General features: G+C 35.0%; 2 protein-coding genes and 1 long non-coding RNA gene across 5 annotated transcripts; all 3 read left to right on the top strand.

Annotated features, from left to right (window-relative positions):
- Nucleotides 1-1,828: 1,828 nt before the first annotated feature.
- Nucleotides 1,829-2,883, top strand: LOC145632429 (uncharacterized). The gene is made up of 3 exons (XM_081684805.1): nucleotides 1,829-2,166; nucleotides 2,265-2,463; nucleotides 2,712-2,883. The coding sequence occupies exons 1-3, from the start codon at nucleotides 1,885-1,887 to the stop codon at nucleotides 2,786-2,788; spliced, it is 558 nt and encodes a 185-aa protein (XP_081540931.1). The 5' UTR covers nucleotides 1,829-1,884; the 3' UTR covers nucleotides 2,789-2,883.
- A 7-nt stretch (nucleotides 2,884-2,890) lies between these two features.
- LOC145632427 (uncharacterized) lies at nucleotides 2,891-4,748 on the top strand. The gene is made up of 4 exons (XR_014112578.1): nucleotides 2,891-2,931; nucleotides 3,054-3,096; nucleotides 3,182-3,226; nucleotides 4,411-4,748. It is a non-coding gene; the product is annotated as an uncharacterized LOC145632427 (long non-coding RNA).
- Nucleotides 4,749-6,486: 1,738 nt separating this feature from the next.
- Nucleotides 6,487-12,498, top strand: LOC145632426 (uncharacterized). Of its 3 annotated transcripts, none has more exons than XR_014112576.1 (9): nucleotides 6,487-6,639; nucleotides 9,595-9,894; nucleotides 10,099-10,297; nucleotides 10,498-10,570; nucleotides 10,680-10,715; nucleotides 10,828-10,870; nucleotides 10,956-11,000; nucleotides 11,918-12,050; nucleotides 12,134-12,498. XR_014112576.1 is itself a non-coding variant. In XM_081684804.1 (8 exons), the coding sequence occupies exons 2-8, from the start codon at nucleotides 9,613-9,615 to the stop codon at nucleotides 12,179-12,181; spliced, it is 726 nt and encodes a 241-aa protein (XP_081540930.1). In that variant the 5' UTR covers nucleotides 6,488-6,639; nucleotides 9,595-9,612; the 3' UTR covers nucleotides 12,182-12,498. The 3 variants fall into 3 exon arrangements, 1 of the variants encoding a protein (XP_081540930.1); XR_014112577.1 differs by having other exon boundaries at nucleotides 6,489-6,639; nucleotides 9,603-9,894; XM_081684804.1 differs by lacking the exon at nucleotides 11,918-12,050 and having other exon boundaries at nucleotides 6,488-6,639.
- The last annotated feature ends 3,340 nt before the right edge of the window (nucleotides 12,499-15,838 follow it).

Here is a 15,838-nt window from a genome sequence, read left to right as displayed (position 1 = left end):
CACTATCTTCTTCAAGCCACCTCCACCTCCCACAGTCCCGCGTTTGGGATGACCATTCAAGAAAGACTTACTATAATGGCTAATCATCAAAGCTTTCTACAATGACCAACCATCAAAGCGAAATTACGGATAACATTAACTCTTTGACATCAGAGCCACAAGCCCTAACCAAATATTGTATAACAAAGTAGCTGAACCCTACAAAACGACTTGCAAAAGGTTTACTTTTCCACAGTTAAACCCTTTGTTCTCTCTAGTGACTTCTCTATCAATCGATCAACCCTCAAAGAGGTATAAAATAACTAAAATTCATGATTCTTTCCCTAATAATCATTAAAGCAGGCAACTATAGTTCAAGCTTTCAGCAGTGTCTTGTTATATCACCAAATATTTGGGGTTCTAGAATCAGAGATCAATAGAAAGTTAACAAATAACAGAAATTAGGGATCATCAGGCAATAACTTAACAAAGAAAGCGTTTTATGGGGAAAACCAGCATGATTATAAGCAGTGAGAATTGAAGCCCAAGATACAAGATCTCTTTGAGGCATTTCGTCGAACACTTTGAAGGCATGATCAATAACACCACATTTGCCATACATTTCAACAAGGGAGTTGGGTATTGGGCCATAATGATGGAGACCAATTTTGGAATTTTAATTTTTCCTTAAACTTTCCTTTTAATTTTTCTTCCAGAATTTTATTTGTGCATCTATATATACTACCCAAATTGCAATCGAACAGCTTTACAAAACCCCACATCAATTTTTTTTTTCACTGGTCAGGTATTTTTTCTCTCTTCCCAATGTTAAATTATTCTTCGCTTTTTTTTTTACTAGTAATTTTTTTATTTGTGATTTTTGGGTTTTAGTTTTGTGGATCTTGCTTAGGGTTTGAATCAATCAATGGCATTGAAATTAATTGTTTTTATTTTCCAGTTTTCGATCTCGATAATTGTGTATGAATCGTAGTATTGGTGTTGTTGGATTAATTTAGGTTGCCATATAATCAATCGAATTTTAGTAAATTTAACTTGTCAAATTATTTTGTTTTTTGGCACTTGATTCATGTGATGTGATGGGTAGTATGTTGAGTTGTGTTGTATTACTGTCGATGAAATCGTGCGAATTAGGATTTAGAGGTATATGATTATCCGTTGTTGTAATTAAAAATCTCATTTAATTAATTTATTATGGGTAATGATATACTTCGTATGTAGCTTTTAGGAGATTTTTTCATCGATCTTGCTTAGTTCTTGTTTTATTCCGCATATTACTTGTTTATTTGAGAAATTAAGGCTTCGATTTTATTTATTTTTTTTCTCAGATTCTTTTTATTGCAAATTCTGTTAAATTTGCTCGTAACTAGGGTTCACAAGCCCTAATTAATTTTTGGTTTGATTTTGCTGTGGTGCGCATCTTTGTGTGCTGCTCGAAATTCTGTTTTTTGGTTCTGTTTTTGCTTCGGTTTGGTTTGTTGTGTGGTGCGTGTGAGCGTGCTGTGCAGTCTTGTGTGGTGCGTGGTGCTGCCTTGTGTGGTGCTACCCTTGTGCTAGTGTGTGTTGTGTGGTGCAACGTTGTGTGGTGCTTGCTGTTCTGCTCTGAGTGGTGTGTGCGTGCTGCCTTGTTTGAGTGCTACGTAGTGTGGTGCTTAGGTGTTACATTTAAAGGCTACTTATAAGCATTAAATATACTTCCCAAAATGAATTTAAGTTGGGAATACATGACAAAATCACGCGTAAATCGGTGTAATTAATGTTAATCTTCCTCAGTCTTTTCTTTTTGAGCTTCTTATACATAGTCGGCTATGTTTATCATTTTCCATTTATTATTTGTGCTAAAGAATTGAAAGGTAATTGTTTTGAAAGGGTTTTAGTTTGGTGATTATGGTGGGTGGCAAGTATGAAGCTCGCAGCTTTAGCGGCTTCAAGGTTTTCAAGGGAACTGCTTTTGGACCTGCTAAGTATCTTTCCGAACATCAAAAGCGGTTCCGTAGGATGACTCAGGCAGAACTGGATAGGTACGACAGGAAGGTTACTCAAAGCAAAGGCTTCGATGTTGATGGTTGTACTGGTTGTATGCCCGGTCGCATTTCAATCATTCATCCTACCTCTCCAGAATGGAAATCTGCTAATATCGTTGCACGCTATGCTGCTTTTAAAAAATGGGTAAATTTAAAGTAGCTGGAGGTGGTTTCAGATTCTATTTTCCTATACTACTGAACAATCTATTGCTCATTTTTCTCTCTTGACAAATTCATTGCTAGGGAAAACGTTTGGAAGTTTTATCAGTTGATAAAGCCAACTCACAGCCAGTTGATGGTACAATTTACTACGTTACATTTACTGCCAGAGACACCGCTGACCAAGAGATTAAAACCTACCGTGCCAAAGTGCTCTACCGGTTTACTTCTAACGAATTGCACTTGTTGTACTTTAAGGAATTCAAAACCCCAAAGAAAGCAGGTAAATTGCTTATTTGTTTTTCCATCTTAAAATGTACAAGTAGATTATATTTCCATAAGATTGTTTTTTGTGTTTCCTGATCTCATTTGGCTTTCCACTGTAGTGAAAACTGTGATATCCTGAGATAGATTAGAAAGTACAAGCACATGTTAAATGGTGCTTTTATCTTATGGACATGTATTCGTATGTCAACTTTTTCCTTTTCCTTGTCCTCGAGTTTACTAACTGGTGTTTCTCATGATTGCAAGTTACTGCTCGTAAGGCACTAGGTAGCACTTCTGGAAGAAAGATATCTAAAGCTAAAACGACAACAGTTTTGCAGTAAGATCTCTTACTTATTTTATGTTTGTCAATATTTTGCTAATTATTAGGAAACTCGATGTCTTGCTACTGACTATGGAGTGTATGTCATCGTCTGGTCAGGACTGGTAGGACTGGTGGTGTTCTTCCTGCTTACACTGCTTTGTTGTAAGTCATTGTTCTGAAATGTTTTAACTCTCCCCCTCTTAATTTTCCCCTTAGTGAACAGACCTTTAATCATCTTTTTTTTTTTTTTTTTTTTTTTTTTGCCCTTCTACTTGATTTTAAAGGCAGAGGGTAAAGAGTGAAAATCCTTCCATGACTCACGCTATGGTTAGTTGTGTTACACTTGCTGATATGTGACAATTTCTTTTCTTTGTTTTTGAATATCGCTCATTATGTTGCTATATTTAATCAGGCTAGGGGTGTTGCTTCAAAGAAGTGGAAGTCTCTGTCAAATGCTGTAAGTATATACTCTATAACTTTATTTTTATTGATTTATTTATGTATTTATTTCTTATGGCTACTGTACCCAATTTAATCCTACCCTAATAAAGGGGATTTGATGGAACTTCCATGATTAAAATCTTTGCTCACTTAATAATTGGCAGACTTTCTCAATATATTTTGTTTGATCATGTAGCTTAAGGTATTTGAATTAATCTTAAGGTATTAGTTGGGTTAGGTTATCCTCTTCTTGAGTTCGGGGTGGTAAATAGGTTATATTATTATCAATGTCTTGCAACCACCATTGTTAGATTGAAACTCTTCATTTACTGAAGGTTATGAATTGCATACAAGTTTAGTAAGATTATCACATTATCTACAGATTTTGCAAGGTCTACAATAAATCATTTCAAGGCCAATGGTAAATCTATTTTTAGCCTTGTTCTTTTTTACCACAAAAACTTTTCTCAGTTTCCAAATTTGAGAATACTTGCTCTACATGTGCCTTGTTTTGTAGCACCAAATAGCAGTGAAGTTTCTCTCATCTGGTGGAACTATAGTGATGAGAGATGATGATTTTCGTAAATAGTAGTGAAGTTTCTCTCTTCTGGTGGAATCATACTAATTATAGTGATATATAAGACTCATAAAAGAGTATGTGTTTGGTAAGCAAAGGATTAGTTGGCTATTGGTATAATTTTTCGGTTTCTACTTTTAGACAGTCTTTAGAATTGTTTTTATGGGGTTGGTTGCACCATACACCAGAGTAAGATTATTCGCTTTATGTTTGTTTTTGCTCATTTCATATGATGAAGATGTTAGCATGTGAAATATGTACAAGAATGCATCATATATATATTGAGTGAAATGTTGATTTGGCAATGTATAAAATGGCTGTATGAGGTAGATCAAGCCTAACATCCAATGCAATGTTTGTGTTATTGGTTGTTGCATGATGCTTATGCTGGGTGGCCCCGTCTATACAATGTGCCCCGTCTTCCCGCACCTTTGCTCTTATGTGCTATGATAATGATTTGAGAAGCGCGTTTTATATTCCTATGTGGTGAGCTGCCATTGAATGGGTTTGGAAGTTGTGAGGATGAGCGTTTGTTCTCAAACCTATGTTTCATGTTCATATGTAGTCAGTCGTGATTGGAGAACAACATGTATTGCCTTTTGATTATGTTTTGATGTTTTCAGGAGAAGCAATCTTTTATATCTGAAGCAGGCCGGAAGTCAAAGATTTAAGCTTACAAGAAAGCAAGGCCTTCAGAATTAGCTTGCATGAATGTGGTGGCTATAGTTTCCTGCTTTTGCTTTTATCATGGACCTGAAGGACTTGACTTGGGATGCTGCTTTTTTTGCTGGTGGATGTCAAAGGCAAATGTTTTTGCTTATTTTGAGTTTCTATGATACAATTCTATAAAATGCAACATCTACATATGTAAATAGTTTGATGGTATGCTAGAATGCTTAGAACAGTTGTTTCCTCTTCGTAAACTTTCTAGGAATGCATGAGCCTGGAATATTCTATATCATAGGCTCATAGCATGCTTGTATATTTTTGCACAAAACATATGTTATGTGGACTATGGTTACCTTATATTGTTATCTGTTTTGTTTTGTGTTCAACTTAGCGAGCAGCATTTGAACTTTGATGTCTGGGATGTAATCAGGAGAGCTAGGGGTGGTTATTGGACATGGCTGTCCATTGATATAATAGGGTCGGGCCTAAATTTAAAGGGTCTTAACTTTTTAATGTTTTAATGGGCAGGGTCACTAAATGGCTTTAAGATATATGGTCAATAAAGGGCTTTTATTGACAGCCCGTTAATATTAAAGAAAAATTAAAGGGTCAAATTGTTACAAACTTACAAAGAAAAAACCCAAATTTTTTTAAAAAATAAAAAGGACCAAAGAAAAAAAACTTATCTCCATTATCGTCTTCTCTTTTTTTCGATGTTCTGAAGAAAAAAAAACCCTAAAGTTCTTCAATTGATTTATAAATTCTTGCATATTTGATTCAAAAGTAGCTCCTAATAGTAATCTAATCAGCGATTTCGAGCTTTCAAGCTTCCCAGTTTGATAGATGCGACGGTGGTAAGGGTATGACCACAACGAGGATGAGGCGTGTCTTCGTCGGAACCCAAAACAACTCAAATGAATTGTACGTAGGAGCAAGTTGCTTCCATGGCTTGGACGCCATTGATGAAGAAGAAGGAAGAAGAGAAGAAATGGAAAACCCAACAAGAGAGAAAATGGAAAGCAATTGTATGAGTTGATCATGGCGCTGGTGCTAGAGATAGTTGATACTAGAGCTGTCAATTCGGGTATTCAAGTCGGGTTTGGGTAGGGTCAAATTATTTCGCGGGTTAAATTAGGATCAGGTTATGTCGGGTCAATGTAGCTTCAGATCAGATTCAGGTTCAGGTCGGGTCAATTTCAGTTCAAGTTATAACGGGTCGTTCACCTTTTCGGATATAGGTTGGGTTCAATTCGAGTTAAAATCAGATCAGGTCAATCTAGCTTGAGTTTACGAAATCAATGCAAGTTGTGAACGGGTAAGATGACCGTTTAAGGGCATATTGGACGGTTACACCGACCCAATTGGAAAACATCTTGTCAATTTTTATTTCCGAACGAGATATGGTCAAAAATTACACAATTGAAGGCTATAATAATCCACGCTTTTTCAGGAAATTTTGAGGTAAATGTTTTTGCGTATTTACACATTTATATAGTGTGATGGTATGCTAGAATATGCCTAGAATAGTTGTTAATCATATAAATTTTAGTCATGAAATTTTTTTGAGGCTTCGGACGGTTAGAAAATTTAAATTATGATCCTTCATCTGTCTTTTTGGTGTACATAGGCTCCCTTGAACTAGGTGGTATCCATGCTCTATTGGTGCTCAATTGGGGTTATTTTTGCTGGTTCAAGTGAGATAAAATTGTCTAGGTATGCCTATCTCAAAGTGGGATAATTCTTACCTTAACATTATTTTGCAAGGATTTTGTTTGATTAAGTATTGTTTATGTATAGTCATTCCTGGGTTAGGGGCCCATTTAAAGCCCTAGTCCAGCCCTTTTATAAAAGGGTTTTACCCATCCAACATTTAAATGGGGTGGGCTTTTAAAGGGCTATTAAATAATGGGTTTTTAAAGGTTTGGGTCTAAGTTAAAAAGGGCTGAATTTTTTTTTTTTTATAGGAAAAAAAAGGGCTGAAATTGGGTAACACTTCAGAGGCTTTTTGTATCCTAATTTTTCTGTTTGTTTCTAAAACTTCCTAACGTCAATTTTAAAATTCCCTATTTCCCCCAAATTATGAACCCTAAAAAAATTCCCAGATTATAATCTTCAAAAATTCCCAGATTATAGCTAATAAATTCCTTCTTCTTGCTCGCCGCTCTTAATCTTCAACTACCAAGGTATGTTTTCGTGTATTAATTTCTAAATTCGTTTGTTTTTAGGTCAATTTATGTATTCTTGCTCGCCGCTCTCAATAATGTACGAATCTATTGATTTCGTGCTTGGATTTTAAATTATATAATATTTTTTGAAGTTTGAATGCTAATTGATCATCATCTACTCGATTTAAAAAAACTAAAAAGGAGAAATTTTGAAAATTGATTGGGATTTATGGAGTGTAAGAAAGGTGTTTGATAAAATGACGCAATGAAGTTATTTATAGAAAAGGAAAGAAGGAGGTTTCCAAACGCTGGAAGGATTATGATCTAGTGAATAAGAACGCAACCCACGAATCTGCATTTTTGCAAGGAATTATGCCTTTGGTTAGTGTTATGTTCCTTCTCAATTTGATCCTGGAGCGAGGTAAGACAAGTTACATGACTAAATACGAAGTTCTAGTCATGTAGAACTCATAGTTACCTCATCTAAGTGCAGTAAATAAATCAAGTTTTCGACTTTTTTGAAAATTAAACTAGCTAGGAACAAATTCAGTATTTCATAGAAATCAAACTAACAAATGGTAGCTTGTTCTTGTAATTTGCTGTCAATTATCAATCCTAAACTAGTAGGCTTGCTTAGGCTCAATTTCGGTGTATATAGACATATAGTTTTGAAAGTTGTGTGTGTTTTCGGAACAGGACAGAAAAAGAGAATAGAAAGAAATTATTTAAGAAGTGATAAACATTTTGAATTCAAAGACATGTTGAGACTGAAATCATTTACATAGATAGAAAATAAGATCATCCCTTTAAAATGTTATGAAAAGTGTTATGAAGTAGCTAGTACTACTAACTCTAGTATAAGATCATCCCTTCAAATTAACTCTTATCTTTAGTAGTTTAGCATAAAAATACACTATTCGATGATACTCTTTTATGTTAGTGTACTAAATGTGACTTACCTTTTATGTTAGTGTACTAAATGTGACTTAGAGACACTTTGAGTTTTAGTTAAGTATGTATGTTTTCTTGAGTTTAGGTTGTCTGCCTAGATTTTATTCTCGTTATGTCAATTAATTGTTAGTAGTAAGTGTTTTTTTATAAGGCCCCTTAAAGGCCCTTTATAATTGTGTCTACTTTATGGTTGTTTTGGATTGTTTACACATTTTAAATGGGCCGGGCCGGGCCGGGCTTAATGGTCCATGGACAATATTGGCCCATTTTGGATTAGGCTTGGCCCGGCCCAGCCCATTTTAGATAAAGCCCTGTCCGGCCCGGCCCGTTGAACAGGTTTATGTATAGTATACGTCAATTTAGGAATGAAGCGAAGTTCAACATGCCCTAAGACCCTAACATATATTCATTAAAATAATGATATTGTTTTCTTACCTTGAGATAGGGATCACATATTCACATTTATACTTCTAAAAATTACTACTACATATTTGAATTAATTAATAATATAAGCAATTCAGTACAATAGTACATTACATTAGTAAATGACTGATTTCGGAGCATACTCACGTCCTCTCATAAATTGTGTCAAACTTGAATCATGCATCCGAATCACATATACTTTCTGCTTCTTCCCAAAGTACGAACCAATCACAATTCTTTTAAGATGAGATCTGAAACATGAAGGAACCACTGCTAGAGTTTTTTCAAAAAATTCTTTAAATTGCAAAATCCGTCTTTACCATTACAGCACCAAATCAATCCCTGCAAAGTAGATTAGATGCCAATCAAAATCAACCATTGTTTGAATTTAATTTACAAATTTCAATCAAATATTCAAGACTTAAAATTTATTTGAAGACAACTCCTTAAACTTTCCTTTTAATTTTCCTTCTAAGATTTTTATTTGTGCATCTATATATACATATACTACCCAAATTGCAATTGAACAGCTTTACAAAACCCTACATCAATTTTATTTTTCTCTGGCCAGGTATTTTCTCTCTCTTCCCGATGTTAAATTATTCTTCGCTTTTTAGAAAAAAAAAAAATTATTTGTGATTTTGTTTGTTTTAGTTTTGTGGATCTTGCTTAAAGTTTGAATCAATTAATGGCATTGAAATTAATTGTTTTTATTTTCCAGTTTTCGACCTCGATAATTGTGTATGAATCGTGAGTATTGGTGATGTTGGATTAATTTACGTTGCCATATTTTATTTTTATCTAAAATCAATCGAATTTTAGTAAATTTAACTTGTCAAATTATTTTGTTTTTTTGGCACTTAGATTCATGTGATGGGTAGTATGTTGAGTTGTGTTGTATTATTGTTGACGAAATTGTGCGATTTAGGATTTAGGGTTTAGAGGTATATTATGGAAAATGTTATACATAGCCCTTAGGGCTACATATCAGCATTAAATTTACATTTGAAAATCGTAAAAAATTAAGAAATCATCAGAATATAAACACTAATTACACTGATTTGCGCGTGTTTTTGTCGTAAATTCCTAACTTTATACAATTTCCAAGAGTATATTTAATGCTTATATATAGCCCTTAGGGCTACATATAACATTACCCTAAGTTGGGAATTCATGATAAAATTACGCACAGATCGGTTTAATTAATGTTGATCTTTCCTCAATCTTTTCTTTTTGAGCTTCTTATACATAGTCGGTTATGTTTATCATTTTCTTGAAAGGTTTAAGAGTATATGAGTATATTGCATATATGATAAGAGGCAAGATACAATTATATATACTACACAATTAGAATCACGTAGGACTAGCTAATTAGTAAAGAAATAATATCTTTGACTCAAAGATATTATGTACAATAGTGAGATAATAATTACACAAAAATAGAAGATTACAACTTATATACAAGATCAGTAATTGATATAGTCTAGCTGTTCATGGCATATATGCGGCAAGGATAATATCAAGATATATCTTTGATATTATCTCTAATACATTTATTATTATTTGTGCTAAAGAATTGAAAGGTAAATGTTTTGAAAGGGTTTTAGTTTGGTGATTATGGTGGGTGGCAAGTATGAAGCTCGCAACTTTAGCGGCTTGGAGGTTTTCAAGGGAACTGCTTATGGACCTGCTAAGTATCTTTCCCAACGTAGAAAGCGGTTCCGTAGGATGACTCAGGCAGAACTGGATAGGTACGACAGGAAGGTTACTCAAAGCAAAGGCTTCGATGTTGATGGCTGTACTGGCAGTATGCCCGGCCGCATTTCAATCATTCACCCTACCTCTTCAGAATGGAAAGTTGCTAATATCGTTGCACGCTTTGCTGCTTTTAAACATGGGGTAATATAAATTTAAAGTAGCTAGAGGTCGTTTTGGATTCTACAACCCCCGTTACAGGTTATGTACAACGATTAGACATTTTATCTTTCTGCTTTATGTCTAATCGTTGCACATAACCTGTAACGGAGGTAGTATTTTCATATACCACTGAACAATCTATCGCTCAACTGTTTTTTTCTCTTGTCAAATTCAATTCATTGCTAGGGAAATCGTTTGGAAGTTTTATCACTCGATAAAGCCAACTTACAGCCAGTTCAAGGTACAATGTACTACGTTACATTTACTGCCATTGACACCTCTGACCAAGAGATTAAAACCTACCGTGCCAAAGTGTGCTTTCGGTTTCCTTCTAACGAATTGCACTTGCTGTACTTTAAGGAATTCAAAACCTCAAAGAAAGCTGGTAAATTGCTTATTTGTTTTTCCATCTTAAAAAGTAAATTATATTTCAGTAAGATTGTTCTTTTTGTGTTTCCTCATCTCTTAAGAAAATACAAGCACATGTAAAATGGTGCTTTTATCTCATGGACATGTATTCCTATATCATCTTTTTCCTTCTCCTTGTCCTCGAGTTTACTAACTGGCGTTTCTCATGATTGCAAGTTACTGCTCGTAAGGCACGAGGTAGCATGTCTGGAAGAAAGACATCTAAAGCTAAAAAGGCAACAGTTTTGCAGTAAGATCTATCACTTGTTACTTCTTTTATGTTTGTCAATATTTTGTTAATTATTAGGAAACTCGATGTCTTGCTACTGACTATGGAGTGTATATCATCGTCTGGTCAGGGCTGGTGGTGTTCTTCCTGCTTACACTGCTTTGTTGTAAGTCGTCGTTCTGAAATGTCTTAACTCTTCCCTCTTAATTTACCCCTTAGTGTACATACCTCTAATCGATCACCTTGATTTGTTTTTGCCCTTCTACTTGATTTTAAAGGCAGAGGGTAAAGAGTGAAAATCCTTCCATGACTCACGCTATGGTTAGTTATGTTACACTTGCTGATATGTGACAATTTCTTTTCTTTGTTTTTGAATGTCGCTCATTATGTTGCTACATTTAATCAGGCTAGGGGTGTTGCTTCAAAGAAGTGGAAGTCCCTGTCTAATGCTGTAAGTATATACTCCATAACTTTAATTTTATTGGTTTATTTATATGTTTATTTCTTACGGCTACTGAACCCAATTTAATCTACCCAAATAAAAGGGATTTAATGGAACTTCCATTATTAAAATCTGTAGCTTAAGGTATTAGTTGTGTTAGGTTATCTTCTCCTTGAGTTCGGAGTGGTAAATAGGTTATATTATTATCAATGTCTTGCAACCGCCATTGTTAGATTGACACTCTTCATTCAATGAAGGTTATGAATTGCATACAAAGTTTAGTGAGATTATATTATCACATTATCTAAGATTTTGCTAGGTCTACAATAAATTATTTCAAGGCCAATGATGAAACCAATAATAAATCTATTTTTAGCCTTGTTCTTTTTTTACCACAAAAATTTTTCTCAGTTTCCAAATTTGAAAAAAACTCGCTCTACATGTGCCTTGTTTTGTAGCACCAAATAGCAGTGAAGTTTCTCTCATCTAGTGGAACTATAGTGATGAGAGATGATGATTTTCATAAATAGTAGTGAAGTTTCTCTCTTCTGGTGGAATCATACTAATTATAGTGATATATAAGACTCATAAAAGAGTATGTGTTTGGTAAGCAAAGGATTAGTTGGCTATTGGTATAATTTTTCGGGTTCTACTTTTAGACAGTCTTTAGAATTGTTTTTATGGGGTTGGTTGTACCATAGACGACCAGAGTAAGATTATTCGCTTTATGTTTGTTTTTGCCCATTTCATGTGATGAAGATGTTAGCATGTGAAATATGTACAAGAATGCATCATATATTGAGTGAAATGTTGATTTGGCAATGTATAAAATGGCTGTATGAGGTAGATCAAGCCTAACATCAAATGCAGCGTTTGTGTTATTGGTTGTTGCACGATGCTTATGCTGGGTGGCCCCGTCTATACAGTGTGCCTTGTCTTCCAGCACCTTTGCTCTTATGTGCAATGATAATGTTTTTTGATGCGCGTTTTGTATTCCTATGTGGTGAGCTGCCATTGAATGGGTTTGGAAGTTGCGAGGATGAGCGATTGTTCTCAAACGTATGTTTCATGTTCATATATATTGTCAGTCGTGATTGGAGAACCACGTGTATCGACTTTTGATTATGTTTTGATGTTTTCAGGAGAAGCAATCTTTAATATCTGAAGCAGGCCGGAAGTCAAAGATTTAAGCTACAAGAAAGCAAGGCCTTCAGAATTAGCTCGGATGAATGTGGTGGCTATATAGTTTCCTGCTTTTGCTTTTATCATGGACCTGAAGGACTTGACTCGGGAATTCGAGATGCTGCTTTTTTTGCTGATGGATGTTGTACATATATCAAAGGCAAATGTTTTTGCGTATTTACACATATATATATATATATAGTGTGATGGTATGTTAGAATATGCCTAGAATAGTTGTTGATCATATAGATTTTAGTCATGAAATTTTTTTGAGGCTTCGGAAAAGTATCGGTTAGAAAATTTAAATTATGATACTTCATCTGTCTTTTTGGTGTACATAGGCTCCCTTGAACTAGGTGGTATCCATGATTCCATGCTATAGTGGTGCTCAATTAAGTTGCTCAATTGGGGTTATTTTTGCTGGTTCAAGTGAGATAAAATTGCCTTGGTATGCCTATCTCAAAGTGGGATAATTCTTACCTTAACATTATTTTGCAAGGATTTTGTTTGATCAAGTATTGTTTATGTATAGTATACGTCAATTTAGGAATGAAGCGAAGTTCAATATGCCCTGAGACCCTAACATTTATATTCATTAAAATAATGATATTGTTTTCTTACCTCCAGATAGGGATCACATATTCACATTTATACTTCTAAAAATTACTATTACATATTTGAATAAATTAATAATACAAGCAATTCAGTACATCACATTACATTAGTAAATGACTGATGTTGGAGCATACTCACGTCCTCTCATAAATTGTGTCAAACTTGAATCCTGCAGCACCTGAATTGTACATTTAGCTGAGGCCCTTGGTAAACTCTGCACGGCTCATTGGAGACTCATTTGATCTGATACTGGAGCATACTCACGTCCTCTCCTTAAGATCAATTCCTCCAACACCAATGCATGTCTCAGCAAAAACCGAATCACATATAGTTCCCGCTTCTTCCCATAGTACGAACCAATCACAATTCTTTTAAGATGAGATCTGAAACATGAAGGAATCACTGCTAGAGTTTTTTCAAAAAATTCTTCTTCCTTGAGGGTCTTCTTTAAATCGCAAAATCTGTCTTTACCATTACTGCAACAAATCAATCCCTGCAAAGTAGATTAGATGCCAATCAAAATCAACCATTGTTTGAATTTTATTTATGATCCGTGTCAAGATACCACAGAGATAGAGTACTAACATTAGGAAAAACAAGTGTTGCTAAGACCGGCGAACGATTTAGAAACGGCACCAGCACTTTATTCCAAGTGTTAAACTCAGAAAAACCCAGCTCTAGATGTTTCAATTTGTCAAACACTGGCAGTTTATCCTCTACACCACCAAAGCTTAACTCCTTCAACCAAAGGTGCAATCAGATCAGTCAATCTCACATTACATAATACAAAGTAAAATGCATAGTACATGTTTTTTTTTTCCCACATATGACAATAAAAAAGAAACATTGCGAGTATATAAAAAGAAATGTTAACAAACCTCTGTCCACACGCCGCGCAAAGATAAATGCTGAACGTTATTGAACACTCTGATAAGGCTACTTAGTATAAAGGAGATCATGCAGAGAAGGCCAAGTATGTGTTCATTCTGTAATCTGATAGGCTTTTAAGGGATGGAAAAGGAGCACAACTTTTTTGCCAGAAAATGTTTCAGTGTTATAGCTCTTATAAGAGCTTCATGAAAATTGATATTGGGAGTTCTTGAATCAGATATCATTACAAGTTGAAAAATAACAGAATTTAGGGATCAACAGGTGAATAGGTGGTAGTTTAGATTTTGGAGGACGCAACAAAAACACAATTTGGGGATCATTAGGCCATAGTTAAGACTTCAGAGGACGGCGTAATGGTGTGTATACCATAAATATGAAGGTTTAAGAAAGGGTGCTATAAACCTTTACAAGACTCCTTAATGGAGTTTCTGAGCAATGAAGAGGTAGATTAAGTCCTGCAGACAGACACTCTGCTTGTAATGCACAAAATCTCCTTTTGTCTGATAATAGAAAATTGGTAAAATAAGATCTGAACGCGGACATCATTCTCCTTTCTTGCTGAGCACAACCTAAAAACTACAAGAAAAGGTTCACTTCTTGCTGCTTTTATATATCTGTTCTCACACTGATACTAAATACATGATGAGATGGTAGATGTCAAGAAATCAGCCATCAGGCATCAGGACTGCAAAAGGCAAACAAATCAAAATATGACCATTTACGATTTATTTCTTAGAGATTGTATTTATCTGTTCCCACACAGATCCGGTACAAAAGTGAGTGATTACAAGCCTCTCTACCCACTATTTGGCTGACAATTAACATACTCTACACCTTAATTCACACCTTCTCTTTTCTTGCCGCACCCCTCTCTCCCTCGCTTGCCTGTTTCAAAAACAAGTGCATAAAAGCTAAATTCAGCAGCATCCGGGGCTTTGGAGTTTGATTGGAAGTTGGAGTCTCCTTCATTCACTGTAGATGGCTCTTATTTCTTGTTAAACTCATTAGTGAGAAATGGAGAATTGTCGAAATTGGGAAAACAGAGGGAATATTTTCGTTCACAAAATTAGTGAAATAAAGGCAATATTTCTCTAAATAAATCTTTTCTTTCATCACCCCATTTATCTATACAACCAATCTGCTTATGTCACTTTCTTTCTCTATGTCAAACTCTACTAATGCACTGGATGTCACCACAATTTCCTGCCCAAGACAATTCCCAACTGAGCTCTGATAGCATTAAGGTGTTTTTCGCGATATGCCCTTGTCACAACTCACAACACCTAACAAAGGTCCAGTGAATTGGTGGCTAGAACACCACTTCTGATCTCTGTCAGAAATCATAATTCAGTTGAACCCTCAACTGCTAATTCAAATAACTTGCTTAGCCTCCAAGTTTCAATTGAGGAGCTATGTGCAAGGAAGCAAGAAAGGAGACAGAGTATGTGCTCATGACTCATAAGCAAGTCTCACTATCTTCTTCAAGCCACCTCCACCTCCCACAGTCCCACATTTGGGATGACCACTCAAGAAAGGCTTACTATAATGGCTGATCATCAAAGCTTTCTACAATGACCAAACATCAAAGCGAAATTACGGATAACATTAACTCTTTGACATCAGAGCCACAAGCCCTATGCAAATATTGTATAACAAAGTAGCTGAACCCTACAAAACGACTTGCAAATGGTTTATTTTTCCACAGTTAAACCCTTTGTTCTCTCTAGTGACTTCTCTATCAATCGATCAACCCTCAAAGAGGTATAAATTAACTAAAATTCATGATTCTTTCCCTAATAATCATTAAAGCAGGCAACTATAGTTCAAGCTTTCAGAAGTGTCTTATTATATATCACCAAATATATATATAAGTATCTAGATAAACTACTCCAGTCTTCCATTCACCCCAATAAAACCCCATAATTTCCCATCCTCAGGAAATAAATTAATTATCTGACACTATTTAACATAAAATTCATACAAATTGTTACCCAAGACCAAGAAGCCCAAATAATTCGCAGAACAAATTAGAATTAAATTTATTTTTTTAAAAAGGTGTGAAAATTATAGATTACAGAGTAAAAGATTTCATGCCTCCAATAATGTCCTTCTAGACATCTCCGTACATTACTTTTCTTTATTCATGAGAAATATTATCT

This window comes from Chenopodium album, chromosome 5 (genome assembly GCF_948465745.1).
Source record: "Chenopodium album chromosome 5, dcCheAlbu1.1, whole genome shotgun sequence".
NCBI lineage: Eukaryota > Viridiplantae > Streptophyta > Magnoliopsida > Caryophyllales > Amaranthaceae > Chenopodium > Chenopodium album.
Note: the sequence above shows the minus strand (reverse complement) of the source record. Positions and strands in the feature narration are given on the sequence as shown.

What these genes read in the sequence shown, in the direction of transcription:
- LOC145632429 (XM_081684805.1), top strand. Translation starts at nt 1,885, where the DNA reads ATGGTGGGTGGCAAGTATGAAGCTCGCAGCTTTAGCGGCTTCAAGGTT. An exon ending in ATGCTGCTTTTAAAAAATGG is followed by an intron (nt 2,167 to 2,264) that starts GTAAATTTAAAG and finishes ATTCATTGCTAG; the next exon opens with GGAAAACGTTTGGAAGTTTT. An exon ending in CAAAACCCCAAAGAAAGCAG is followed by an intron (nt 2,464 to 2,711) that starts GTAAATTGCTTA and finishes CATGATTGCAAG; the next exon opens with TTACTGCTCGTAAGGCACTA.
- LOC145632426 (XM_081684804.1), top strand. Translation starts at nt 9,613, where the DNA reads ATGGTGGGTGGCAAGTATGAAGCTCGCAACTTTAGCGGCTTGGAGGTT. An exon ending in TTGCTGCTTTTAAACATGGG is followed by an intron (nt 9,895 to 10,098) that starts GTAATATAAATT and finishes ATTCATTGCTAG; the next exon opens with GGAAATCGTTTGGAAGTTTT. An exon ending in AAAAAGGCAACAGTTTTGCA is followed by an intron (nt 10,571 to 10,679) that starts GTAAGATCTATC and finishes TCGTCTGGTCAG; the next exon opens with GGCTGGTGGTGTTCTTCCTG.